This window comes from Carassius gibelio, chromosome B4, assembly GCF_023724105.1.
Source record: "Carassius gibelio isolate Cgi1373 ecotype wild population from Czech Republic chromosome B4, carGib1.2-hapl.c, whole genome shotgun sequence".
NCBI lineage: Eukaryota > Metazoa > Chordata > Actinopteri > Cypriniformes > Cyprinidae > Carassius > Carassius gibelio.
Window position 1 is genome coordinate 5,505,148 of NC_068399.1, and position 28,000 is coordinate 5,533,147.

The 28,000-nt window shown below is 38.4% G+C and overlaps 1 protein-coding gene and 1 long non-coding RNA gene across 2 annotated transcripts; both read right to left on the reverse strand.

Annotated features, from left to right (window-relative positions):
• Nucleotides 1–10,109: 10,109 nt before the first annotated feature.
• Nucleotides 10,110–19,029, reverse strand: LOC127956121 (uncharacterized). The gene is made up of 3 exons (XR_008153487.1): nt 17,319–19,029; nt 15,637–15,857; nt 10,110–11,860 (listed from the first exon to the last, which is right to left on the reverse strand). It is a non-coding gene; the product is annotated as an uncharacterized LOC127956121 (long non-coding RNA).
• A 2,158-nt stretch (nt 19,030–21,187) lies between these two features.
• On the reverse strand, nt 21,188–27,541 carry LOC127956042 (gastrula zinc finger protein XlCGF7.1). The gene is made up of 3 exons (XM_052553797.1): nt 27,469–27,541; nt 26,817–26,952; nt 21,188–23,094 (listed from the first exon to the last, which is right to left on the reverse strand). Exons 2-3 carry the CDS (start codon nt 26,887–26,889, stop codon nt 22,271–22,273), a joined length of 897 nt encoding a protein of 298 aa, XP_052409757.1. The 5' UTR covers nt 26,890–26,952; nt 27,469–27,541; the 3' UTR covers nt 21,188–22,270.
• Between the last annotated feature and the right edge of the window lie 459 nt (nt 27,542–28,000).

Consider the following 28,000-nt stretch of genomic DNA (forward strand, 5'->3'; position numbering starts at 1 on the left):
TCACCTAGAACACTTCATCTTTGTTTCCAAATGCAATGACTTCAGTTTTTTCCTTGTTTAACTGAAGAAAGTTCTGACACATCCAACTATTAATTTCATCAATGCATTGGCAGAGGGAGTGAATTGGGCTGTAGTCATTTGGAGATAAGGCTAGGTAAATCTGGGTATCATCAGCATAGCTGTGATAGGCAATTTGGTTCTTTCTCATTATTTGACTTAGTGGAAGCATATACAGGCTAAACAAGAGTGGTGCAAGAATTGACCCTTGTGGGACTCCTAATGTCATGGATGTCCATAGACTTATGCTCTCCTAAGCCCCTTTCACACTGCACGTCGGACCCGCAATATTCCCGTAACATTGCCTGGTCGCCTTCTGTGTGAAAGCAACCATGTCCCGGAATTGATTACCGAATCGAACCCGTGTCGGGGACATAGTAACATTGCGGTAATTGATCCTGAACGAGCGCTGTGTGAACAAAAGCCAGATCTAATTCGGTATCGAAGTGATGATGCGCGTTATCGTGCGACTCTTTTACCGGCTGTTTTGAAGGAAGATCAACATTCGCGACGAAAACATATGTGCAAACTGTAATGAAGCAGAGATCAGTTAGTTCCTCACTTTCCGCGCTGACGGCGAGATCGTTTGCTTGCTTCAGTTAAAGTATAATGTGCCTAATGTTTTCGACTCATACATTACACGTCACGCGCTGATGTCACGTGTCGTTACGGGATCTTCAAGGGTTGTGTGTGAAAGCACGCACATATACCGGGTCATCACTGGCAGTGTGAAAGTGCCAAATCTAGCGACCAGGGAACAATTACAGGAACACTTTACCCCTGTATTTGCCGGAATGGCAGTGTGAAAGGGGCTCTAGACTCACATAATAGCCTCTCCCTTCTAAGAATGACCTGAACCATTTGAGTACCATCCCAGAAAGCCCGGCCCAGTTTTCCAGTATCTCTAGTAGTATGTTATGATCGACAGTGTCAAATGCAGCACTGAGATCTAGCAATACCAGCACCGATATTTTGCCAGAGTCACAATTTAAGCGAATATCATTTATTATCTTAATGAGTGCTGTCTCTGTGCTGTGATGCGGTCGAAAACCAGATTGAAAATTGTCCTGGTATCCATTTGAGTTAAAGTATTTGTTCAGCTGATTAAAAACAACCTTTTCTATAATTTTACCTATAAACGGAAGATTAGATATTGGTCTGAAATTGCTCAAAATGGTGTTATCAATATTGCTCTTTTTCAGGAGGGGCTTAACAACTGCAGTTTTTAACGAGTTTGGAAATGTCCCAGAAAGAAGTGAGGCATTCACCACTTCTAAAAGATCTGCTTCTAAGCAGTTAAGCACATTATTTTACTTGCTGTATTTTTTGGACTATAAGTCGCACCCGAGTATAAGTCGCATCAGTCCAAAAATCCTTCACGATGAGGAAAAAAACATATGTAAGTCGCACTTATTTGGAACCAAGAACTAAGAGAAAACATTTAAAATGTAGAAAACCTTGCCGTCTCCAGCCGTGAGAGGGCGCTCTATGTTTTCAGTGTAGACTAAAGGAGCACTGAGCAGCATAGAGCGCCCTCTCACGGCTGGAGACGGCAAGGTTTTCTCTTGGTTCATTTCTCCTGGTTCATGTCAAATTAATTCTGATAAATAAGTCGCAACTGACTATAAGTCGCTGGACCAGCCAAACTATGAAAAAAAGTGCGACTTATAGTCCGGAAAATTCGGTACTGTTTTGTTTTTTCACTTTTGCTCTTTTAACCCACATCTATATATTTCTTTCAAGACCTGATAGTTTTTTTATGGAGTTTTTTTGGCCAATGATGCTGAGGTGTCCTCTATTGATTACATCCAAGGAACAACTGGAAATGTAAGCTAAATGTATATTTTTTCATGTGTAACATCACAATTTAAATTTTTTATGAATGCTTTCCAGTTTTCCCCCAAAATTTAAACATTGTTTGGTTTGCATCAAATGCCATAATACCATGATTTACAGCTTATTTTGTAAAAGGTAACTGTGTAAATGTCTGTATTTGCCCTCATCTGTTTAAGAATCCAGGGAAAGGGAGATGTGGTGCGGGTCAGTGGACGAGAGTCCGCCAACAAGTCTGCAAGCAAACTAGACGAGGAAGGTGTTGAAGATGCTGTCTGCCGTCATGGGGTTTTGCTGAAGGGACTGAGTATGTTCCGTGGAGAAATATTTGTATACCCATATTATTCCAGAAACAGCTAGCTTCACAGACCGTCCAGTTTTTTTTGCTCTGATGTGGTCTGCAAATATTGGCCATATCTGCAGAAATTTGTGGCCCACTGTCCGGAGCTGGAGTACTTTCTGAACATGTGCCCATTTCTCTCCATCATGAATGCAAAAGCGCATTCATGAATATGTAGAGATAATAATGACAATTAAATGTATTTTTTAGCATTTGCACCAAACATTATGATCGTCTATCCTCTGCCCCTACTTGTTGTTTTGCACATTGCTGGAAGCTGGAACAACAATCGGGAAGGAGGTTGAACAGGTTAACACCTTCCTCTCTCTAGCCTTATGTTTCAAGTATATGTCGAAAGCCGGTAAGCATTTTTCATGTATAGTTGTGTCCAAATTGAGACCAAGTGGTTTGAACAATGATGCTCGGCCTTTGCATTTTAGAGTTCCATGCATAGGGGCTCCCTTAGAGAACAACTGTGTAGTCAGCACTTTTACACTGATCAGGACTCTCTTTATTATAATAAAAACTTGTGACACGTTAATTAAGTGTAGGATTATATCCAGGTTTATGTGACAATATTAGAGAATGATCAATGTAGTATCTGACCTGTGGTCCTTATTGTGAACCTAAATTACTGCACATACATCATTGTGTGTTAAGTTCGCATAGACATGCTAACAATCCAGGAAAGTTGCTGAAACAAGCGAAAAGGCAGAAAACCTTGACCGGACACTGGCCAAAAGATACATCAAGGTACTTACTAGGAAAATATGAATAATAACATTTTTGTTTTTAAATTGCGTCTCAGAATTTGTTAACATGGATATTACAAGACACAGTCCAGCAGTGGGTGTCTAATGTTCAGCAGTGGACCTCAGGTATTCTGAAACAATTTGATGGGATATTTTAAGAATCATTGGCTCTGCTCTTGTACAGGGGATCTGAAAAGAGGCTGATTGCAAACTAAAATGGCGACAACACATCTATAATTCTATCTGAGCAGGCGTCATTGCCAGAGTAATGCAAGATAAGATGTTTTCTCATGAAAACATCAGTGCACATGTGTAGCTCTTACATTCCTCGCATACCACAGTGAGGGAACTTTGTTCAAACAGCCTGATATTGACAGAGTGAAAAAAGGGATGCTTTATATTTCGGCATTAAAATGCAGCTTATTGCTGAAGGAACATTCCGAGAGGATCTTCTAAGCATGGGTGAAGTACTTGTGAGCATCACAACTTCTAACCACAACTACAGTGTCCAAAAGTCAGAAGTGGTGATGGGGTATCTGCAAGACAGATGAACTCATGAAATGGACGCGTGGTGGATTCCTCTTGATGAGAGACTTCAGTGTCCCTCAACAGATGTCAGCCATGCACTGCTAATTGTTTCTCCAAAGTGCTTTGCTGTGTTCAGAGACAGATCTGGAATATATAGATATTTATTCACATTCCAGAACTGCTGAAGGTTTGTCACATCCTACTGTTGATGGAAGTGCAGTTATGCTAACTTTCACCAACTCTGCATGACATGACCAACAGACTACTTGAGCTGTTTTGGAATCGTGGTCCTCAAGCTTGCTACGAATTCATGGCTGTTTCATTTGAAATGGAGGAACAGTCTGAGAAACCATGCTCATCAGCAGCATGTGTGTCACCATCAGAAGTAACGTCATCTCTGCCAAAAACACAAACAAATGCTGACATCAGAATCCCTGAAAATCTTGTTGTGACACATGACAAAAATCTAAGTGTCATAAATGTTTTAAAAATAAACAAGCAGCAAAGAAGAAAATAAATGAGCAAAATTGTTTATGAAAAGCAAGATGCAAGACTGGAGGGTACATCTTCACATTCTGAAGTACAAAAACAAAAAAGAAGAGAATATGAGAGAGAAAAATATGCCACGGATTTGCAGTTTCGGATGAAGAAAAAGGAGATTACCGAAAAGAAGTATAATCAAGATCCTTTTGACAGACACAATAAGATGGAATACATTACCAGGAGGTACAACACGAATGTTTTCTTCCAAAAAAGGAGAAAGGGTACATAATTAAGTGGTACCACACTGATGCTCTTTTCCAGAAGAAAATGAAGGACTACATAGCCAGAAGATGTGCAAGTGATTCAGAGTTTAGAGCACATCACATTCTATGTTGTACTCTCCAGAAAAAAACAGAAGTGTCTCACTGATGCAGGATTACACATTCTTCACAAGCTGAGATGTGCATTAAGGATCAAAAGAAAATAAAAGCCATACATTTGTTCCAGTCAGGATATACCCAATTCTGATGCAACAAACCAGACTGGGTCCAAAAACATAATGCATAAGACCATATCTCCATTTCGGTGTCAAATTCTGTATGGTCCAACTTACATCAGCACAGTCTGTCACAGGACCTTTCTTCCAAATCAAGATGTGTAATAGAACATGATAAGTCAAAAATGTTCATATTACAGCCTCTTGCTTAACCGGGAAATATGTTCATGCTTGTGACAGTGCCTGCTCAGTTTCTTGTGCAGTTCCAGAAGAGCGAAGACTGGAGTGGATCTGCCACACCTGTGACAGCCATCTGAAGAGAGGATCCATACCTTCTATTGCAGTGGCAAACAGATTTGAATTGCCTCCCATCCCTGGAGAAGTGCTTGAATTGAATGTACTTGAAAGACAGCTAATCGCCAAAATTGTTCCTTTTGCAAAAATAGTTACATTCCCCAAAGGACAGCAAAGATCAGTGTATGGTGCTGTTGTGTGTGTTCTGTCTGAGGTGGAGAAAACAGTCAACTGTCTCCCAAGGCCTAACAGTGAGTCCTACAGGTTAATCTGAAAAGACACATCAAGTTCAGAGGATACCAACACTTCTATACAGTGAATATGCACAATGTGCTAGCGGCGTTAACAAAACTGAAAGCGATGCATTCAGAATACAGGGACATCTTGATAAGTGATGCTGTCACATTTGAATTTCTCTCTGATGATGAGCTGAATGACACAGAGGAGAAACAGGAAGTTGGTGTCTCTGAACAGGATGACCAGAATGTCAGCACAGAAGAAAAGGATGAGCTCAGGCCTGGCCTCACTCTGGACACATGCATGCAGCCACTTGACATAACTATCGTAAGGTGAGGGAATCTTCAGCATTACTCCTGGTCAAGGATAAAAGCCAGTCGGATTTTTCAAGGTTCCCAATTTGGAAGCCATGGCTTTCCCTGTGCAGTTTCCCACTGGACAGAACACAATTGATGAGGCACGACAAGCTGCATTATCACCAAGCATGTACTTCAATGCTAGACTGTTCTGCGTGGATACTCGTTTTGCCAGAGACCAGAGTTATCTTCTGTGCAGTTTGTCACTGAAACACACATGGCTAGAAACAGCATGTCTATCCAGTTGCGAAAAGACAAACCTGTTATAAAAGATAGACGTAGAATCTCCAACAAGCATCTTCAGGATGATCTTGATGTTGGAAGACTGGTCCATAGCCGTGACGCCACAAGGTTAATGCCACCCTTGAGAGGCACTGTCTTATTGGGAAAAAACTTTCCAATTATCAGGCAGTTTGGGACTCCTACTTTTTTATGCACTTTCAGTGCAGCCAAAATGCGATGGTCAGAAGTGATAATGGCAATCAAGGCTCAGCAAGGTGAAGAGGTTGTCTTTTCAGAGATTTAATGGATGACGAAAGTGAAATTCTTCGAGGTAACCATGTCACCGTCATACGGATGTTTGAGAAATGAGTGGATGCGTTAATGACTCATCTGCTTTTGTCACCTGCACAACCCATCAGAGAACTCAAGGATTACTTTTATTGTATCGTGTTTCAAGCCAGAGGAAGCCCACACATTCAGATTGTGGTGTCTATGATCATATAAAGGTGTTATTCCACTGAGCTACTTAGAGAGTACAGCAGCAAGAAGGACGAAAGAGTAGTGAGGCAGCTCCAGGAAGGACACTAGGAAGTAAAGAAAGCAGCAGCAGCATACAGGACGTAGTGAAGATTAGTGTGGCAACTCCAGGGAGGACACAGACAGAAGCCCCTTTCACACTGCATGTTGGATTTGGAAAATTGCCGGAACATTGCCGGGTAGCCTACTGTGTGAACGCAAACTCGTCCCGGGTTGGGGATCTAATAACATTGCCGGGTTGTTAAAAGATGTCACTTCAGTCACTGTACTACTGCACAGGATAACCACATTTAAAGCAATATTGTAATCTAATTTAGATTTTGATGTTTTTCAGGAACCGGCGAGTCAGAATGTCTGAGAAGATCAAGTGTGCTACAACACTGATGATGATGAGCTGGATACCAGCTTATGTGCTAATTTCTTTCAGTAAGTTTTAATTTACTTTATTTTTAGTTTAGTTTTTTAGTTTAGTTTAGTTTAGTAGTAAATGTGTATGTAGTGATTTCGTTATTCATTTATTAAATTCATTGGCAGAGGACAGGACCAGATGTGTTTGGAGTTGAGGACAATACTGAAGACCAAAGAAGCAACGGAAGAAGCACTTTAAAGCAATGAGGTAAAGTTTGTCAATAACACTGGGAAGCTCTAGTGTTTCAGTGCATTTTATCATACAGTGTGTTTGTTCAGAGGCATGTGGTTTGATGTGAAATCTTAGATTTTAAAGTGTATAAAGTGGATCTCAGAAGTGAGAGAGCAGAAATGTCTCTTGCAAGACATACATCTGACCTGAAAGTTTATGCTTTATAAGTCTTGCAGAATTAAAAATGTAATTCCATTCCCTAACATGATCATATCTGTTTTACCTCCTCTACCTCAGGGTGTCCAATCTGTTTGTCATGTCAGATCCAGTGGCTAGATGCCGGGAGATGCTTCATTATACCCCTGATTGCATTTAATCATTGGACGTTCAAATAATTAATTTTAATATATTTATAAATTATCTTATTATCATATTAAATATTTGGTCTCAATTTAATATTTTATATATAAGCTTAAATAAGAATGTTATTAGAATGTAGGATGGGTTCCCCCTGATGAGTCTGGTTCCTCTCAAGGTTTTTTATCTCCTTAAGAGTTATTTTCTTGCCACCGTCGCCACTGGCTTGCTCACTGGGGGTGTTGTGTCAAATCCTGTGTCCCTCTTGCATCCCTGATGACCAGGGTTTCCAAAACAACAGTTTCTGAGTTTATTAATATTTTTTTTAATGAATTAAATCATAGAAGATTTTAAATAAACAAGGCTCCACAATTAATTTGAAATAAAGTTATGGCTTAGTTACTAACGATAAAGCAGTAAACCCTGTGACGCCATGATTAACAGTCCTTTCAGAACTGCTAAGGGGCTTTGTTAAAAGGTTTACTGAAATCACAGGGCTTATGGGTTTACTCCTTTTATAAATACTTGCGCAGTTTTGAATGCCAACATGCACAAGGTACACTTTAGAAACTTGAAGGATTTCAAACAAAAATAAGTACTGTGTAAAACAAGTGAACAAATAAGTTAGTAACTAAATATACACTCACCTAAAGGATTATTAGGGACACCATACTAATACTGTGTTTGACCCCCTTTCGCCTTCAGAACCGCCTTAATTCTACGTGGCATTGATTCAACAAGGTGCTGAAAGCATTCTTTAGAAATGTTGGCCCATATTGATAGGACAGCATCTTGCAGTTGATGGAGATTTGTGGGATTCACATCAAGGGCACGAAGCTCCCGTTCCACCGCATATCAAAGATGTTTTATTGGGTTGAGATCTGGTGACTGTGGGGGCCATTTTAGTATAGTGAACTCATTGTCATGTTCAAGAAACCTATTTGAAATGATTCAAGCTTTGTGACATGGTGCATTATCCTGCTGGAAGTAGCCATCAGAGGATGGTTACATGGTGGTCATAATGGGATGGACATGGTCAGAAACAATGCTCAGGTAGACCGTGGCATTTAAACGATGCCCAATTGGCACTAAGGGTCCTAAAGTGTGCCAAGAAAACATCCCCCACACCATGACACCATCACCACCAGTCTGCACAGTGGTAACAAAGCATGATGGATCCATGATCTCATTCTGTTTACGCCAAATTCTGACTCTACCATCTGAATGTCTCAACAGAAATCTAGACTCATCAGAACAGGCAACATTTTTCCAGTCTTCAACTGTCCAATTTTGCTGAGCTCGTGCAAATTGTAGCCTCTTTTTCCTATTTGTAGTGGAGATGAGTGGTACCCGGTGGAGTCTTCTGCTGTTGTAGGACCACACCCCTAAATGCATTGAAGCAACTGCCATGTGATTGGTTGATTAGATAATTGCATTAATGAGAAATTGAACAGGTGTTCCTAATAATACTTTAGGTCAGTGTATATTCCCCTAGTAAAATTGTATTGCAACAGTAGGGTACGTGAAAGTGGAGAAATTAAAACAAGAATTATTATTGAGTAAAACAAGTTAAGATATATAATTTTCTCAAAGTACAATTTTATTATTGCAATGGTAAGGTATTTGTGTTTTTTTATTTTTATAATCTTGTTAATGCAGATATTAGATCCTTTTAATATGAATTTAAATTCATATTTAAATGTGAGCTAGTACGACATTATAGGGTGGGATTTGGCACAACAGGCGTTTTCTAATCTTTATTGTCGTCTTTATTGAATCTTCTTCAATGGCACATTAAAAATGTGTTCTTGTGAACTTCACAGAAGGTCCAGGGGGTATCCCAGTAAGCAAAGTTACTGTCACATATACTCTCAGTTGATTAACCCAAACCTCGCTTGCTCGAGCTATGCTGGTTCCAAAAACGATTTTTCATCAATGCCACAATAGGTCTCTGCATAGTTTCACTGTTTATATATTTTTAATTTTTAATGTCAGGACTAAGGATTACAAAAAATTAAACAACCTTATGGTGTCCAGAAATCCTTGATTTTAATTAATTGACAAAGACCTCGTGGTTAATGCTTAGCATCAAATCTACAATAGTAGTACTATTAACCTTGTGATTCTTTACGGGAGTGAATACACATCAGTTTGCCACATAAACCAGCATTCTCAAATGGGCTGGGGGTAGCATGATAGAGGTTCATTCGAAGTATAGTATGTTTTCCAAATAAAATCGAAACAGAAACATATAAGATGGCGGATGACAGAGTACCTCGTGTATGGATTGTTGGGAGTTCAATTATTCGGAGGCTGTATGCTCACATCGGTGAGCAGGGCCTCGACAGGAGCCTTGGCCTTCACTGCAGTATTACTTGGCAAGGCAGAGGAGGCAGACTTTGGGAGCAGTTGCTTCCAGTGCTGCGGTCTCTCAGAGCCAGAGCTCCAGCTCCCGACATCTTCATTATTCACCTCGGTGGAAACAGCTTGTGTCGGGAGGGCCGCAACCGCCTGGATCTCCTTCGGGAAATAAAGACGGACCTGGCTTCCCAGACTGCTAGGTCTGCATACGGCATCGAACGGAGCCGGCGTTGGCTCAACAGTGCGATTGCAGGTTTCTTGGCAGAGAGACAGATGCACTGCATTCGTCATTCAAACATCAACCTGTTCCAATCTGTCCCGAGACGCAGTCGACCTGAGCCCAGAGGGCAATGAGCGCTTGCTGAGTAACCTAAGAGAAGCTCTGCAGGCAGAATTCCAACGATGAAGCCGTCAAATGTCCTTTTAAGGGCAACAACAGCTCTGTTAAGAGCCACCCTTTAATTCAAATAAAGGGCTTTTTTTTCCAAGTCTCTTCATGTTACATAATGGTTTTTTTTAACATGACATTTATATCACAAACAATGATAAGAAATCGTATGACTTTAATATAATAAAGTGAATTAAGTGAATTAAAGCAATTGTGTTTGGCATGTAAGAGGTTCAGGGTTCAAAACCACCCCTGTATAGCATTTTTTCTAACAATTTACAATAAGTTTCATTAGTTGACATTAATTACTACATTAGTTAACATGAACAAATATTAATAAATTCTGTAGCAGTGCAGTTCATTATTGGTTCACGTTAAATTTATTGTCAATATACATTGTAAAAAACGTGTTATGTAAGGAATAATTGACGATGGGCCGTTGAATTATACTCCGCTTCGCGTCGTGATCGCATCACCACTACTTTTATAATAATTCAATGTCCCAGAGTCAATTATTCCGCTTATACTACGGTTACCACACTTAAAGACATCGGTTAATAGCACTCAATTAATCGTGCAGCCCTAATTTCCACATTCTGTCACGCTGGTGATGACTAAACGCCTCTGAAAGAGGTGTATACTGTATTAATGTTAATTATTCATTGATTATTTCATAATTAATTTAAATAAAATTTAATTAAAAACACTGGTGTGATTAAGAAAAATCACTTTTACATTGTGAAGAAGATCCCACTCATGTGCTGCTACAGGAGTTCAGAAGAAGAAACTCTCATCCTAGATCAACTTCTGATAATATTCTGCTACTGAAAAAGATAGATGTAGAAGTCACAGCTGTTTTCTTTAGTCCATTTTGATATCAACTGTTTGTGTTGCTCAAAACATGAAAAATTTGATTCTATGCTGCTGCAGTTCGTTATGAAGTCTCTCACCACTGATTATATTATTTGTTCACCAAATACTTTTAAATGAAGAACAAAGATAAGCAGCAGAGACTACCAATCTGTGTCAGCTGGAGAAATTATTTATTAAGTTGACACATGACTATTTATTGCTTGTATTGAACATTTACTGTTATTTGCATGTTAATTTGGTAGTATAGCACTTCTGAGGAAAAGCAGTGGGGGAATAAATCATTTAAAAGCCAAACAAATTTCATAGAGAAGTATCAAAACCATTATTTTGTGTAACATAAAACTTCTCTATTTCTGTAGAGCTGGACATTTTAAATAATAAGGATCAAATAACTTCAAGATCAAGAGTTCTGCTTTATTTATAAACTTTAAAGCTGTTAATGCCAAACTTTTCTGCATTTCAGTTTATTCCATTCTGAGAATTGCTTTCTGGGCAAGGAAACAGGTAACACTGGAAAATATCTATAGATTGCAATCTCAGAAGTATGTTTTGCTGGACTGAATCTAACCTAGATCCCAAGCTTAAAAATAGGTAAAAGATTCCATCTTGCAAAGTCAATATTTTTTTTTACAGGGCCATAATTAAACATTTCTAAAATTTGTATATCCTTGGTGATATTTACAGGGGTTAAAGCCCCTGTAAAATACAGATCCTTGGTTCACTAGAACGTGACAATATTTTAATACTATTTTAAATAAATTTTTAATGACAAAATATTTGTATTTTAATTACAGAAAGTAAAACAATGTAGTTTTATTTAGAAATATTTTAACAAATCTAGGGCTGTAACTAATGATTTATTTTGGTAATCAAGTAATCTGATTATTTTGACAACTGAGTAACACAAACAGACCTAAGTGAAATCCAGACTTTAGTATGACTATTTATATATAAACTGTAGATGAGGCAATAATAATTAGCTCAAATAAAATATCAAAACCAGGTAATTACATGATTGTATTGAACAACACTGTTAAAATAGGTGCCGGTGGGGAGGAGCTGCAAATGGAGATATGAATCCGGACACGTTGTGGCTCCCGTAGTTTGCTGCAAATACGTCAGTCATGGCAGATCACGTGGCGTTTGCTTACTTGATTGCAGACGAGCTGGAAGCAAAAGAAAATCCATTACTTTTTCAATACATTGAGCATGATGAGCAACGAAGGTGAGTAAAGGTTGAATGTAAAAAGTATATTTTTAAACAAATTATAGACACATTATTAACTTAGCTTTAAAGTTACTAGACCTATACCTAGAATCTGAAAATTATATGTTAAATAAAAATACTGTATCGAAAGTCTAAAGTCTTTGCAATGATGTAATGGGTGTTTTTTGCAATCAATAGCTCTTGTTGCTTGCCTTTTAACAATAATTGTTATTATTTTGGTTTAATTAGAGAGAATGACTCATTCTGACAAAGTTTTACTCAAATTTTAACACTTCTGTATAGACTAATTATTTAATTAAAATCCCTATTCAACATAAAACACTGATAATAAATGTTTGACTAATGTACTGTATATTGTACAGAGTACAATTCCTCTTGTTCTTATATAGAATGGTTCCAAAAATAGACACTTTTGTGGAGGATGTTGTCCCTCTCTACAGTCTCTCAGAATTTAGAAGTCATTTCACGCTTTCCAGAGAACAAGTGGAGGTTTGTACTGGACTGGTTAATATCAAATTCATTGAACTATTACAAGTGTTAGCATGTTGTCTTGATTACCTATTTTTCTACCTTTGCAGGATGTCATCACTACCCTTGGTCCTGTGTATATGAATTTACAACAGACCAAACTGCCACTCACGAACAGTGTTCTTGCCTGCCTTTGGACATTGGTGAATCAGGAGTCATATCGTGGGGTGGCAGATAGATTTAACATGTCAAATTCCTCTCTTGCCAAGCATCTCCATGAGTTTTGTTACAATATTAACACATACATGGCCCACCACACATCCTGGCCCAGAGGTCAAAGGCTGGAGATGTCAAAGTCAGGGTTTGACACAGCAGGTTTCCCCAACACTGTATGTGCAGTAGATGGGTGTCACATTCCTATAATGAGACCCCACTGTGATAATCCCCTAGCATACATGAATCGGAAACAGTTTTATTCTGTAAATTTAACCAATACGATAAAAGATGTATACGTATACAGTGATACGCGTCTCCGTGTGGACGGGCCCTGGGTTTTGTGACAGTCAGCGGCGCTTCTGTCACATTAGTGTGGGTCACCCTGAGAGTTGGCATGATGCCAGAGCATTTCGCTTCACAGAAGTTTGTCATGTTCTTGAAGAAGATCCTCATTCACTTGTTCCACAGGGAATGCACATAATTGGGGATTCTGCCTACCCTTTGTTGCCTCAACTTATGAGGCCTTATAGAGACAATGGCCACTTGTCTGCTAGGCAAAGATATTTTAACAGAAAGCTCAATGCAGCTCGCGTGGTCATTGAGCATGCATTTGACATTCTAGAATCTAAGTTTAGGAGGCTCCATTACCTGCAAATGAGAAGCATTTCTAATATCAGCTCAGCAGTCTCAGCCTGCTGCATTTTGCATAATCTGGGTTTAGAGCCCAGTTATCAAGTTGTTGTGGTAGGTGATGGTGTTGATGATGAACCATACCCCCAGCAACCCCACAACACTAATGCATGTCATTATAGAGACCAGATTTATGGCCGGATCTAACTTGTATGTGTATACTTAACATACAAAATAAAAGATGAAAAGTAAAGATTTGAATGTTCAGGAAATAAATTTTGAAATAAAGAAATTTGTTTTATTGAACAAAATTATTTTGTCATTAGAAATTGTTATTTGGGGAAAAAAAACATAAGGTGTAAATCAAAAGAGATAACATCTTTAGATTATAATTTTATTGGGGTTCATGTGGGTTCTGTAATAATGCTTAATTTGCTCTCGTTTTTTCCCCATTTTTTTTTTAGCTCCTCCACAATTGTTCCCAAGCTGGTCACCATCTTTTTTTCTAAGGACCTTCTCCGCCTCTCCTGAAGTCGCCGCTATCTCTCCGGGTCTGGCCTTACCAGGGACTCAAGCACAGCAGTCCTTCTCTCTGCATGCTCTTCATAAGAGTCCAGGAATTGTAAGGTTGTGGTCGTCTTTGCCTTCTTGTGACGTTTGCATTTTGTATGGTAGCAGTTCCTGGCTGTTCATCCATACTAGCATCTACCGGCTGGTCTTGAAGAGAAGACGTTGTGGGCCTGCTTGTGGAAGAGGTCTCTTCCAAACTCAAGAGGTGTGGAATGAATGGTGCCAGGTGGTGCAGTACCGATCCCCGATGGCCCAAATAACTCAACCATTAGCATGTTAAACACAAAAGATATTTAATGAATGTTGGTTAACAGACAGTTGAAAGTTGCCATTGACTTCCATGGTAGGAAAAAAAAAGTATACTATGAAAAGTCAATGGCAACCTTTAACTGCGTTAACCAACACTCTTTAATACTTGGCTGAATGTCATGTCACTTCACTTCACTTAAAATATATTTTGTGTTCAACAGAAGAAAGAAACTCGTACAGGTTTGGGACAAATTGAGGGAGAGTAAATTATGAAATCGGAATCAACTAATTAACTCTAAACACCTGCAAAAGATTCCTGAGGCTTTTAAAAACTCAAATGAACCCAGCCTGGTTCATTACTCAAAACCGCAATCATGGGTAAGACTGCCGACCTGACTGCTGTCCAGAAGGCCATCATTGACACCCTCAAGCGAGTGGGTAAGACACAAAGAAATTTCTGAACGAAAATGCTGTTCCCAGAGTGCTGTATCAAGGCACCTCAGTGGGAAGTATGTGGGAAGGAAAAAGTGTGGCAAAAAACGCTGCACAACGAGAAGAGGTGACCTGACCCTGAGGAAGATTGTGGAGAAGGACCGACTCCAGACCTTGGGGGACGTGCGGAAGCAGTGGACTGAGTCTGGAGTAGAAACATCCAGAGCCACCGTGCACAGGCGTGTGCAGGAAATGGGCTACAGAGAAGCAGCACTGGACTGTTGCTCAGTGGTCCAAAGTACTTTCTTTGGATGAAAGCAAATTTTGCATGTCATTCGGAAATCAAGGTGCCAGAGTCTGGAGGAAGACTGGGGAGAAGGAAATGCCAAAATGCCTGAAGTCCAGTGTCAAGTACCCACAGTCAGTGATGGTCTGGGGTGCCATGTCAGCTGCTGGTGTTGGTCCACTGTGTTTTATCGAGGGCAGGGTCAATGCAGCCAGTTATCAGGATATTTTGGAGCACTTCATGCTTCCATCTGCTGAAAAGCTTTATGGAGATGAAGATTTTGTTTTTCAGCACGACCTGGCACCTGCTTACAGTGCCAAAACCACTGGTAAATGGTTTACTGACCATGGTATTACTGTGCTCAATTGGCCTGCCAACTCTCCTGACCTGAACCCCATGGAGAATCTGTGGGATATTGTGAAGAGAAAGTTGAGAGACGCAAGACCCAACACTCTGGATGAGTTTAAGGCCGCTATCGAAGCATCCTGTGCCTCCATAACACCTCAGCAGTGCCACAGGCTGATTGCCTCCATGCCACGCCGCATTGAAGCAGTCATTTCTGCAAAAGGATTCCCGAACAAAGTATTGAGTGCATAACTGAACATAATTATTTGAAGGTTGACTTATTTTGTATTAAAAACACTTTTCTTTTATTGGTCGGATGAAATAAGCAAATTTTTGAGATAGGAATTTTGGGTATTCATGAGCTGTATGCCAAAATCATCAGTATTAAAACAATAAAAGACCTGAAATATTTTGGTTGGTGTGCAATGAATCTAAAATATATGAAAGTTTAATTTTTATCATTACATTATGGAAAATAATGAACTTTATCACAATATGCTAATATTTTTGAGAAGGACCTGTATTTGTGGGTCTTGGGATATCTCAAATCCAATGCATACGTGACTCCCAAAAGATAACAGCAGGCTCTGCTGAGATTCCCAAGATTGCGGAGAACAGTGATGCCCTCAATCACAACTCCTATATCGCTGACTGCCCCATCATTGTCCCGAAGGATGTAGATTTTTATGACCTCCTCTGCCAACTCTGCGTGTACGAAGACGGGTAGATCAGCTGAACCCTACAGGCAAATTTTAAAGATAACTGGTTAGAGCTAACATTCAAACCTGAATGTAACAAGAAAGCGACAAATACACAAATAGCACCTGAAGAAGCAAACATTCTGTTGGACCATATGATAGGTAAAATCTCAAACAAAGTTTACTAGGGGGAGGAGTTGCAAAAATTAACAGCATTCTTCTTAACAAGAGGACAGGTTAATTTTCTACATAGGGACATTTATTTTTAACAATAAACCTAAAAGAAAAATGAAAAGAGACCCACTGCGAGCTTTTATGCTGTAAATCAATGCTATAGGCTTTTATTGAGGTCCGCATTATTTCAACCAATTTCTTTCTAAACAGGTTTAATATTTAAGTAAAATGACTAATGGTTTTGACACAAAAAAGCTTGTTTAATTGCACTACTTGAAAAAAAAATGCATTGCATTAACCCTCACACTAATTCTGTGGCTTAGTAAATATTACAGTAATATTTAACTTTAATGATATTCAGAGATTTTATTAAGTTAATACTGTTTGAGCTACAGGAAAGCCATCTTTTGTATAATAAAGTAGAGCATAGGCGCTAGCAAAAATGTATAAGATTGTAAATGTGTACCTTGAAATGCAATGCAAGTTGCTTTGGATAAAAGCGTCTGCCAAATGCATAAATGTAAACATATAATAATTGACTAAAAATACAACAGTTAATTTTATCTAAAATGTACAGTTATATTTTATCTATATTTTGACGTTTTTATGACCTTTTATGGCCTTAAATTCTTATTGTTAAATTTATGACTTTTTATGGACCCGCGGAAACCCTGCTTTTTAAATAAATGCAAGCTTAATGAGCTTATTTTAGAAACATTAAAAAGCTTACTGTTTTCAAACTTTTGACCGATATTGTATGTGATCTAGGTTTCAGTGCACTAGAATGATTTTACAACGGAGCAGACCTTAAACTGTCCGACTCCCTGTATTGGGAGCTGATTAAAACGCACCAGTCTATGTTATGTCCACGCCATTTTAAATACTTTTGCATGGCATATTTGTAGTGGTGATTTAAGAGCTCATACTTGAGTTAATGTAGTAATTATGATGTTTTACAAAAACGTGACAGCTTTTTTCAAGACAGAATTGTCATTTGAAAGTTCATAAATGATGTGTTCCCTTGACAAGCCACTGACCCCAAAGGGGAATCTGTACAAAATCGTTGTCCAATGGGCATGTATAATTACAGTTGCTGGACCACGGTTACACTTATCGTTAGACTTTCAAATGGCGGTTGAAATAAACGGTGATCCAAATAGTACGAAGGTTAACCCACTCCAAAAAAAAAAAAAAAAAAACTAACATGCATATCGCTGCCCCACTAACTTAGAAAACTACACTGTTATGTACACGTACACACGGTCAATGTTAAATCAACTTTTGAATAAAGTATTGCAAATATACATAGTTATAAAATGACTACTTACAGGAAATTCGAGTAATGCTGTTCACGTCGTTGCTGAGAAAAGAAGTCCTTCAGTGACAGGTGCCTCTTGCTTGAGCCGCGAAACTTGTTTAACTTATTAAGATGATGCAAAATACAAACAGAATTGTTAGGAAATCCTTAATTAACTTCTGAATTAAACATTAGAAACATAATTAGTATTAGCTGGCTAAATTACATAACGTACCACGATATGAGAGGAGTGCAGGCCTTGCCGTTGCTGAGGAAAGCCGTCCTTCAGGTGACTTCGATTAAGCTACAAAACTTGTTGAAGATGACGTAAAATACAAAGACAATTGTTAGGAAATGCTTAATAATTATTCACTTTTTAATAAAGTGTTACAAACGTAAGTAGGATTAGCTGACTAACGTTACTTACCAGGAGTTGTGAGGAGTATGGCTAGTCGACGTCGCTGCTGAGGAAAGCTGATTTTTTTTTCCTTCGGAGCTGCACACGTGATCACTTTAGCCACGAAATGTACTATTTATTTAAACTGTCATTTATTAAGCTGGAACTTTATTTAGGAAAATTGTTAGGAAATACTTAATTTTAGTTTCTAAAACAGATCAGTACAAGTAAATAATTATCAAATATTTCTATTAGAATTCACCAGAAATATTGAGGGTATATTAAAAATATAATTAGTTAGTTAAATACTTATTTATTTTCATTACATAAACTTAAATAATATATGTAAATTTTAGAGAAATTTTTGTTGGATTTTTAATTATTCTTTTTAACCTGACCCACTCAAAATATCACTTAAATGATTTCAAAAGATTTTATTAAGTTAATATAGCTCTTTACTAAGCCACGGAATTATTTTTTACAGTGTATATGTATATTAAGTAAATGTGTACCTTTTGTTTCAACAGCTGATACTTTCACCATGACAGAGGAAAAGAACATTTGATCTGGGGGAATAAATGATAAATAAAACACTTACACAAATCATTGATGACTTATTGATAACTATTTCACAGTCATGTGGTTTACTTACCATTTTGCATCCTTTCAGCGATGTCCTTGGAAACCGTTAGCATGACAACATTGCCTTTGCTGTCTAACACATTAATGGTTACAGTAGAAGGAAATCCAAGGCACTCTTCTTTAGAAAATTATAAAAAGCCTTTATTGAACTGGCTATTTCATGATAGAAAGTATAAAAGACATGGGGGATAAAACAACAACCCACGCGTAGCGGCAAAAACAGCCTTCTTCAGGGTATGTATTACAATCAAACAATTTACTCTTTTTATAGATGCTGATTAGAAACACCTGAATGACAAATCACATGCACATACAGAGAAGGTCCACTAGGAGGTTACATAGCAACAAAAGGCATATCACAAAAAGGGACTGAAATCTATTTCTTCTTTCAAACCAGGGTATACTGTGGCCTGTAACTCATATATATAAAATGTTTTTCTCTGTAGAAGTAATTTTAATCGGTCCCCACCCCGAATGCTCTTTTTGATCATTTCTAAACCCTCAACCATTAGGCCTTCTGGATTACTATTGTGCACATTTTGAAAATGTTTTGCCATAGGGTAATCTAAATTAGCTTTTCTAATGGCATTTTTATGCTCCGATACTCTGTCTTTGAAACGTCTCTTGGTCCGGCCTACATAAAAACATCCACATTGGCATGATAACCTGTATACCACAAAAGTGGTGTTGCAATTAATGAATGTCTTTAATGAATGCAAAGAATTCTGTCATTTTAAAAAAGACAAGAGGTATAACATAATGTTAGAACAATGGTTACAAGACCCACATTTATAAGTACCTTTTAATTGTCTGTTAAGCCAAGCGGTCTGTTTTTTTAGCTGGAAGATGACTAGATACTAGCCTATCTCGTTGAGTTGGAGCCCTCTTGAAACTAATTTTTGGAGATGCAGAAAACACTTCTCTAAGAACAGGATCACTCTTAATAAGATTCCAATTTGAGTGTATAATCCTTTTTTATGGGATTGGCTAAAGAGCTATATTCTGTCACAAAATAGGCCTGATTCTGTGAACAGGATGGTTTTGTCTTCTTCTGGAATAGCTCTTCTTGTCATTAATGGTTACGTTGGTCTGTATAAAAAAAGAAAGTCATGCAAAATAAACATACACAACCTATATATTAACAATAAAGTAAATACAGTAAAGCAATATTTAATAAATATGATTTATAAGATTTATAAGATGAAGACGACATAAAAACGTAATGAACTGTTTTAAAAGTTCATATGAGAATTTCTGAAACTGAAGTCGTCACAATAAACTTGAAACGCACGTCATCAGTGAATCCAGCTAATCGTGGATCAGTTGTGTCATCATCAGAACCTGTGCAGCCGCTCTTCAGAACCTGGGCTGGCCGAGTTCTCTGGCTAGTCTCGTATATCTCTCGCGGTACTTTGATGGCACACGTCACGTGGCATCAGCGCTGTATCAAGTCGGACAAAATTTCTAACCTGCATGCACTGCTTCAAGTCAGCGGACGATCGGTCTACGCAGAGCTTCATGAAGTCGAACAAGCCTAATAACATGATGCTCCTCATAATCCAGCTAATTAGGTTCCTCGAACTCACCTGCCGCTTATGATTAGTATAGCTGGATTGAGTTAGCTGATTTAATTGCGCGTTCATGCGCTGGCTTAAAAGGCGATATGTATCGATAGTAGAAACACTGATCAGCAACACTGTGATTAGCTGCTCACCATAGCCAAAGATCACGCTCAGTTTTTCACCGCAGTAGAGCAAGAGTTATAGAAGGATATGCTGAATTTGAAACCTTAATTAAGATGCCAGGGAGAAAGAGGGCTGGCAAAACGTAGCAGACAAATTGAATGCTTAAGTGCTCCATGTTATGGTTCTATCACTTATAACAGTATATATTGTTGTACTTTTAGTAATTTCATAATTGCTTAATGTCAGAGCCACCTCAAGACCCACAAGAACACGGGAACAAGTAAAAGTCAAGCATAAGAACATTCTCCAAAATGATAATCTTTTCTACTTCTACTGTTTAGTGTGTTTTACCTAAAAAAATTTCAATGATATGTTTATAACAGCAACTAAGAAAAAGGCGGAGCAGAAAAAAAAAGAAAAAACAGGGTGGTGGTCTTTCACCCCCACATTATCCCCCGGCAGAAGAGTTGGCCCGTGGGTTAAATGTGAACCGACCCATTGTGGAGGGCATCCCTGGCGGCACCTCTTCCTTAGACCAAACTAGGGACCAGTAACAGCAACACCTTCATTACTGGTAAAATAGTTTTAAATGTATCTTGCTACACTGTAAATACTTTGTTGCTGCATTAAATTTAAGTGTGCCAATAATCCAAAATGGGAGTTTCTTTTGCACAAAAGAAGTGAAGAAACCCTCTAAGATGACTGTCCTTTTGAAGGAAGTACTTGTAAGTGCATAAAGAGCGTAATTTATAGTTGTGTACATATTATTTCTGACTTGCAGGAGGAAAGGCCAGACAGGCCTACTGCACAAAGTGATAAAATGTGGGTAATTTACTATTTTCCTTTTGTTGCATGAGGCTTGTTGATTTGTTTTTGGTTTTGATAATTACTTATCAAAAAATGGCACAGGGTGACATCCGTAATCAGAAAATAAACAGAAAATACAGTATTTTGACCTGAAACGCCTTAAATTAAGGGGGAGAAATAGAACTTAATACTTTAAAGAAGAGAAAACTGGAACTAGAAATGTAGTTGCTTCATCAGGAACTTCAGAGTAAGTGCTAATACACTTTCACACAGAGGATTACTGCTGACCATGGATAACAATATCTTATTGCAGGCAAAAGATTACCGTCTGGCTTCTATTGACAATCATTGTAAGAAAACTCAAGGAAGTAATCATGATGAATTGTCTTTTATTAATTTAATGAAGGCTTTTTAGTGTAAAGAGAAAATCAAATAAAAAATGGTGTTCCACAATCCTGTCCCATGCAGCTCTGTCACTAGGGTGGTCCAAGTGCACTGGCTGGAGGTCATCATCGGACTGCACCTCCACCACAGGGGTCCTCTCCTTTCTGATGGTGGCAATATTGTGGAGTACTGCACATGCAACAATAATGTCAACCGAGCCTTCAGAATAGAACACCTTTAACCTGGCCAGGAATCAAATTTGGAATTTGATGCTCGGTTCCCTCAAGATCCTATAGCTTCTTGATAATTCCTCAGTTTCCACAGCACATTAGGGGCATAGTCATGATTGAAATAATGCTGCTGCCTTTCCATTCACTCACCTTCCTCTCCCAGGCCTTTTTGATAACCAACTCACCATGATGTTAAATCCATTTACGAGATACATGGCCATAGCGAAGGAAAAATGCATTGCTGATCTGTGCCACCTAGTCTGCAGGTGTGAATTAACAGAAGGTGAATAATTGTTATGCGTTCTGTGTGAAAGCAATGTTGGTCGGCAATATGCTCTGGTTTTTCACAACACGCCCAGTGTGGAAAGGGCTTAACTCTGTCAGCTCTTAAAAGTTGTTCATATCTAGCTCTGTGGCACTGGCTTCATGCAAATTGATGGAGCTGATGAATTATGCAGCCATTCTCAAAAATACATAGATTGGAAGCTAGGGTTGGGTATTGAAAACTGGTTCCATTTTAGGACTGGTTGCAAATTTTAAAGAACTGTGTATTCGATAAGACGTGTGCATTTAGATTCTGCTTAACGATTAAAGAGAGCAGCGATCGCGCTGCAGGTTCCCAGTTTGTGTCTGTTCTCGGGCTGTTCCATGCATTTCAACTGTAGAAAAGGTTATTTCGAGCCGAAACTGACTTCTTTCATATTTGTTGACCAATATACAGAAAACTACATCAGTATATCATGATAAACACAGGCGTTTTTGTCTTACATGAATGTAAACCGATGAGAAAGAAAACACACATGTACAGTATTTTTGCTTAAAGAGCCACCATTTAAGGTTACCTTTTTGGTTGTAACTTTTCTCCAGTGTGAATTTTTGCATGAACGTCAAGGTATCGTTTTTGACTGAAACCCTTTCCACACTGGGAGCATGTGTAAGGCTTCTCCTCAGTGTGAGTTCTCGTGTGCCTGTTAAGGTATCCTTTATGACCGAAACTCTTTCCACATTGTAGGCAGGTGAAAAATCTCTCAGTATTGTGAATTCGCCTGTGGGCGTAAAGGTTTCGTTTTTCCTTGAAACCTTTTCTACACAGATTGCAGGTGAAGGGTTTCTTTCCAGTGTGAACACTCATGTGGTTATCAAGGTTTCCTTTTCTGTTGAAACTTTTTCCACACTGTTTGCAGGTGAAAGGCTTCTCTCCGGTGTGAATTCTCATGTGAGCTTCAAGATTTACATGTTGACTGAAACTACTTCCACACCAGTGGCAGATAAAAGGCTTCTCTCCAGTGTGAACTCTCATGTGGACTTTAAGGTTTCCAGGATCACTGAAACTCTTTCCACACTGAGTGCACATGTAAGGCTTCTCTCCAGTGTGAATGGTCATGTGCCTGTTAAGGCTTTCTTTATGAGTGAAACGGTTTCCACACCAAGGGCATATGTAAGGCTTTTCTCCAGTGTGTACTCTCATGTGCCTGTAAAGGCTTCCTTTATGAGTGAAACGGTTTCCACACTGTTGGCAGGTAAAAAGGCTCTCCGTAGTGTGAATTGTCCTGTGGATGTCAAGATTTTCATTTTCTCCAGTTGTGAAATCATGAAGAATCTCATACTGATCATCTTCTTCAATTTCATTGAGTAAGGCTTTCTCTTTCAGTGCCATTAAGTCTAAGGTGGAAAAATAAACAACACAAAAGTTAACCCCAGTTTAATGGCAGAAAATAGTCAAGATCAATAGATATAAACATGTTATGCATGTATCCTAGATCCCATACCAGGGTGTCAAAACTTGCTCTTGGTGGGACCGTGTCCTACAGAGTTTAGATCTAACTTGCCCCATTAATTCTGCTTTTCAGAAGATTTTGAAGTGATATTAAAACATTGATTATCTTTAATTGGAGTTTTATCACTGATCAAGTGATAAATAAGTCTGTAAGTCGACTATAGATTTGTATTTATTTGTAGTGGTGAGTGGGGTTTCATGAGATTCTTAGTACTTTGTTTTTCTCTGGTTCTGTATTGCACAAATTACCTGCTTCGGCATCTAATCATCGATACAACAACCAGGGCTCAACATTAATCCTAGATATGTTCCTGTCATTTGGACAAGTAAATCAATCATTCATTTGTCCAAGCAATAAAAAGTTGTACTTTTTTTTTTTTGGTAAATGTAATTTATTTGTAACATAAATCTAACATTGCTTTCTAAAAAGGATAATATTTGTGGCATCTTTAATATCAAATTTTTTAATTTTACCAATACATTAGTTGGAATACAAAGACACTATAGTGTCAAACAAAGTAAGTATCAACAAACCAGAAGAAACACAGAAACTGTAACGATTGCCAGTTGTAGTTCCCACAAGTTCTGCTTCAGGGCATTCAATCCCTCACCCTTACCACTCATCCTGGACTCCCATTTTCAAGGTTCCCTCCAAACAGGAACTCATTATCAGTTCACACTTGTCTCATATCAGTAGGACTATTTAAGATGCACACACACTGAAGCTGCGTCCCAAAGTGAAGGGTGCACACTTTAAAGCCTGGATTTGTAGTGTGATTGCAGCACAGTTGCACTATGAAGGCTGTCCCAATGCGTGGGGTGCACATTGAAGGCTACCTTTGAAGTGCTATTGTATCACAGAGTCACTACATTGGCTGTCACAATTCAGGATGGACCCTCCAAAAACTGCATTCCAAGGCCAATAGCGTCACTACAGCATTATGAAGGCTGCCAGAATTTGAAAGCCACTTTGTATTTTATTTTTGTGCTGTCATGCAAGATATCTAAAAGGTTTTAACCAAACTTGAGCACTTCAGTATTTCGTACGAATATCCTGCAGTGTCATATTTTAATAATGTTAAGTTGGCAAACCTGTCTTTATATTTTTCATGAGTGTGTTCATTTTCTCTTGTTTTAGGATAATTCTGGAGAACCTTCGACACTGCAAACCAGTGTTACTTGGCCATGGTCTTGGCTAAGCTGGAAATACATCACAGTGCCACTGGAGAGTGAAACATTCCCTCCATCTCCTCCATTATGATATATAAAATAAAAACAAGAATTAATAATTCTGGCTCCATAACACAGAAGTGTGAATTTGGCCAGGCTGTCAAAACACACCATTGCAATGCAACAGGAGCGGTAATCAGGAACGGCTTGTTAGGAAATCCTGCAAAGGCAGAGCATCCTTTATGGACTTCAGAGTGTTCAGTTTTGTGATGCAGCTATAGGATGCTTCACATTTCTTATTTTTGCATCCTTGTTTCCTTTCCTCACCCCCTTTCCTTACGTCTTAGCTGCAGCCCCACTTAGGATACAAAGGAAAGAAAAGTAGGATGGAGGAATCAAAAGAACTTTGGAGATTTGTACTTTGAAGTGAAGCTTTTGTGGCAAAGAATATTCCAAAGCGTCATAAGCTGCACCAAAGGGATCTGCTCTCCTGTTGTTGGTGATGATGGCCACCGTGAGTGCATTTCTTGCTTGGGGGAAATCCCATCCCATACAGAATATTATGGAATTTCACCTCTCTGCACATGTGGATAGTTTTCTTTTAAGAAAGTTACTCTGAGGCTTTCTCAGGAGCCTGTGAGGGAAAAACAGTGTGGCAAAGGATCGTAGTGCTCGGATGTGAGCAAACTCACATCGGCTCAAGTCCACACAAAATGCAGTGAGGTCTCAACTGTCTGTGACATATCAGTAATATTGTCTTTGTATTGGCCTGGTGACTCTAAGGTCGTCTAGAACCAAGGCAAAGTAATATACCTAAGATGCTCTCTACTCCATTCAGGGCACAGGTCATTACACTTTCTGCACTTTCGCCCTCGGAAGAGGACCAGGAATTGAATTTACTCTGCACTGTTAGGGCACTGAAAGTTTAGACTGAGCATTCAGCCTCTTAAGCAGTCTGAACAGCTCTTTGTTTGCTTTGTGGCTGCGTTAAAGGGCATCCGGTCATGTTGCAGAGACTTCCAAGTGGATAGTTGACACTACTATGCAAGCCTACTGGGCACTAGCACTGGGCAGCCATTTATGCTGCGCGCCCGGGGAGCAGTTGGAGGTTCGGTGCCTTGCTCAAGTGCACCTCAGTCATGGTATTGCCGGCCCAGGACTCGAACCCACAACCCTAGGGTTAGACATCTACTCTCTAACCACTAGGCCATGACTTCCCTTCTTGAGAGGGATATTGATAATCTTCATCAAAAAAGACCATTGGTGTCCAACTGTGCTCAGGGTGACCTAAAACCTGTCCATTCCTTGCAGAAAATGGACACTGTTCATTGGCAGATAAAGGACACAAATGGGAACGAGCGCACTTGATGATACGCTGTGTTTCCCACCAACTGGCAACCCGGAGTGGCAAAAATATTTTGGTAAACTGGCAGTGGGCGGGTTTCACAAACCAAAACAGAGACTGATATTTCAGGCCATAACACACAATTTCAAAGGCGAATAACTGACTGTAGCATTGTATTTTCAGATAAACATGTTAACTTAGCATATTTCTAAAATATCTGCAAACATATTATGGTATTATTATGCTTAAGTAGAGTCAACATCTTACAATACAGCACCTTTAACAACTGAGCATTAATTATATATATATATATAAAAAAAAATATTTTTTTTTTGTTAAAATTAGCATTAGATCAAAACTCCTTGATGTACTGTTTTTGGAATAAATGCAATCCAAATTACATTTGTCTCCTCCCGTTTTTGCTGATACGAAAAATTGTCCGATCCTTGACTCAAAAACCGTAATGTTATCCGAACTGTGAGTTTTGTGATCTGTTGCACCACTAAAAGATACTGACGGATTTCTTACATTAGCTTTCAACAACCAAATGATTAACGAACAGAATTGCAATTTTAAACACGCAAATATCCAGTGAGATCTGATTTGTGTTTCTTAAAGAACACAACACACTTCAAAATCCCCCAGGACATCCGTTCGCCAGTTGTATAGGAACTCTTACGGAGCCATTATCAACGTTCAATCTAATTTTAAGAGAAGTCCTAAGTGTCATGAGTTTCTTTATAGAAGTAATAAAGTTTATACCAAATGTTAAATTTTAGGGTGGAGTATCCCTTTAAATGCTAGAACGGAATGGTTTAAATTTTAGAAGCAGATAATAGGTTTAATGGCATAGAAGAAATATATTTTTGTTTAGGGTTAATTCTGTATTATTGGTACAAATCAAATGCATAATAACAAATGGCCAATGTGATTTTCTCATTTGTCTGGTCATGTGGTCTCAATATGTCTGTCTCAAACCACTCATTTCGACACTCATGTTACATTCTTCATAAATATAATTCATTTCTGTACAGCTGGACATTTTTATTAAGGATCAGATGATTGAGTTCTGTTTTGAGAATAAAAACGAACCTGTTTGTTCCTCAGCATCTTCATGTTTGACTTCGATCTTCACGTCTTCACTCTCCTCTTTAATAAACTCCATCTTTATAATTGTGTGTGTCTCCGTCGCTTCAGCATTTTTTTGTGTGTGTTTGGACACTTTTTCCTGTTTAAAATTAGAATGATTAACAGATAGTAAATGTTTCTCAAAAATAAATGCAACAAATGCAAACTAAATATTTGAGTTGCACCTCTAGTCTCTAGTTCATAGTCAGCAGGAGTGAGAGTTAAAAGACATAAATTACCTTATTAAAATATATATACATATTATACATAAAGGGAATTTAATTATATAATTATAATCATATTTAAATCAATAAATTAGCAGTTTGTAAAAATGGCCATTACACAGTTTGTGTTTGTTTTCGTTTATCGCCACCGCGCTGATTCGAGTCACTGAATCATTTTACTAATGACTCGGTTCAGATAATTCGGATTCTCAGTCTCTCTCTTCTTTCCAGTATTTGAACGATGCACTTATTCATGACAGAGGGAACAAATTATAGTAATACAATATTGCAACGTTATATTTAAGATTCATTCATTCATTAATTCTTCGCAGCTTGTAAAAACATGTTCATTAACGGAACAGTTTGCATTTGAAATATTAAACCCCACAAACCTTTCTTCAGCTGAATCGCAACAAACGCAGGGATGAGTTGAGGCTAGACGGGGCGCAAATTTATGACGTCACACCACAGGAGCAAAATAAAAGTCCCGTTTACACACTGATGTCTATTATATGCACGATATTAACGCATTTCCCACAGTTATTAGTATCATAAATCTAGAAATTCATATATTTCCTTTTTTTTTTATTAATGGTCATTTTCAACACTATACATAGTATTGTCTTACCTTGTCATTAAATTACGTACAACTTGTTAATGCTGCTGCATAAGTGTTTCTATACAAAGACTGAGAAAGTGACTGAAAATCTGACATCTTTAACTTTTTTGACTAATCAATCTCTTGTTATTTATTCACTCTTTTTATTCTTTTGGAAAGTTATTGAAATACTAACATGTATTATTTATTATTTTGCTATTGGGGCAAATGCGAACACAAAAATATATTTGTTGCAGTTTCCATTCATCACTTCATAGGTTTACACAACTATGAAGACTTTCACTTCCGAGAGCCCCGGAAATATG

Bases quoted from the DNA above. Each gene is read 5' to 3' on its own strand.
- LOC127956042 (XM_052553797.1), bottom strand. From the start codon at position 26,889: ATGGAGTTTATTAAAGAGGAGAGTGAAGACGTGAAGATCGAAGTCAAA. The intron at 23,095-26,816 runs GTTCGTTTTTAT...TTTCCACCTTAG, and splicing joins AGATGCTGAGGAACAAACAG to ACTTAATGGCACTGAAAGAG.